Source organism: Lichtheimia ornata, assembly GCF_029851405.1.
Source record: "Lichtheimia ornata isolate CBS 291.66 chromosome Unknown scaffold00039, whole genome shotgun sequence".
Classification (NCBI taxonomy): domain Eukaryota; kingdom Fungi; phylum Mucoromycota; class Mucoromycetes; order Mucorales; family Lichtheimiaceae; genus Lichtheimia; species Lichtheimia ornata.
In genome coordinates, this window is record NW_026695359.1 from 1 (window position 1) to 1,820 (window position 1,820).

The window sequence follows — 1,820 nt, forward strand, 5'->3', positions numbered from 1 at the left end:
CCCTTCCCCCCAATTACGTTCCCCAACGCCGCTCTTTTATGCGAAGCATGACGCCTTAGAAAACCCGGGTGCTACGCTTTTTATTACAAGGTATCCTGTTGCTGCTGCTGCATGTCATTCCATTTCTTCTTTTCTCATAGTAGGGTGCATGATTACGTCGATTAAAGGTGACCCGTCATTTTTTGATGTTGATGATGATATAACGTGGTGGATGGAGCTACGCCAAACTCTTTGGATACAGGGACGTTGTGTTCGATGCAAATGGCTTTGATGGAAGCGTAATGGTGGATCTGCATTACGTTATTTTAGTATAGGCGCTTTTCTCGTTGTACGTTTGTTACGTTACTAGACTACACACAAGACCTCATGTACTTACGGCATGCATGCAACAATACCATAATTCCCTCTCGAATGATGACTCCATATGGTATTTGGGTATTTTGTCATTATCATCAATCGTGGCAACCAAGAGTAAGGGTGTATCCAAGGGAATCTTTTCTTGTGCTTGGTGGAGTTTTTGCTGCATCTCTTTCAAGGAGCGAACTGCATTTTCATGCTGCACTTCCATGGGTCGCTATATGCAAATGGGATCAGGCCTGTTAAAGACCAGACTGCTGATGTCTACAACACTACACTCCTACTCACATCTCGGCTTCGATCATCAAAATCCACAATCCACCGGCTGTTGTTGTTTGTTGGATCGGACCCCAACTTTGGGTTATGCAAGAGGAGCAAGTGAAAATGATCGTATATATGCCTAAGTATACATGCGAGCGGTATAATAATGCGGGTTATAAAGACGCTTTTAGTATAGTCTTTCGTACATGTACACCCCCACGCACCTGCTGTGTTTGCCGATCGTTCCACCAGGCATTACTATGGAGGGTTTAGTATACACCTGGTCGTCATCGTCACTGCTTGGCGGCAAGCTATCCAGCAAATCAATCAGCTGCTGCAATAATTTGTTTGCAACAATGAACATGGCATTCTTTTCAAAAGATAATGTTGCCGACGTGGAAGCCATAATAGAAATAACGAGCGTGGAAAGAAAAGGGTCAGTTTGAATGGGGATTCTTTGCTCTCACACATAGGGAATCACTTGTTTCATGTGGGGCAGTCACCGGCTGCTGTGCCATGACATGATACCTGCTCAATGATGATTCATTGTCATTCGAGAGTCATTTGATCTCATTGATATCCGCACCATATCGCATATATTTTCACACATCATTTCATGCAACAACGACAAGTGCTGCTGCTGTTGCCTGGCAACAATCACCCATACATAACATAGTCCTTAATCAAACAATAAACCATGTCAATCAATCTAGAACACGACACCCATGCATCAAATCCATCAATGCAAGCACGGCATATGGCTTTTATGCGTCATCCACTCGCGTCATTTATGATGCCATCATTGTTGTTGTTGTTGTTATTCAAATGGTCATAAAGAGACTAGTTTTATCTGATTGTGTAACCTTTATAGCCATGGTGTCTATGGTAACTACAATGCATCTCGACATAGAATGGAGGATCACTTTTTCATAATAGATGTGGGGTACCTGATTTAGTTTGTAGCTGAGAATCCATCGTCGGCAGAAGGAAAGAGAGGGAGGAGGAGGAGGAGGAGCAGGGCAGCGGGAGGAGATTTCAAAGTCCTGCACGCGCACGCATCTGGAAACGTCTCTTGTGCTTTTGGAATTCTATACAGCAGCAGTGTTGTCACCATGGTGTGGCGTATGAAGCAATGGCCGTTTAGGAGACCGCATCTCACGTTACTTGTTGGCATTACGCTCTTTGCTTTGATAGCATCTTGC

The 1,820-nt window shown here is 44.0% G+C and overlaps 1 protein-coding gene across 1 annotated transcript; it reads right to left on the reverse strand.

Annotated features, from left to right (window-relative positions):
* Nucleotides 1-161: 161 nt before the first annotated feature.
* On the reverse strand, nt 162-1,024 carry O0I10_007752 (uncharacterized protein; the record flags this gene model as incomplete). The annotated part of the gene is made up of 4 exons (XM_058487764.1): nt 162-290; nt 377-574; nt 646-757; nt 843-1,024. The coding sequence occupies 4 exons, from the start codon at nt 1,022-1,024 to the stop codon at nt 162-164; spliced, it is 621 nt and encodes a 206-aa protein (XP_058341342.1).
* Between the last annotated feature and the right edge of the window lie 796 nt (nt 1,025-1,820).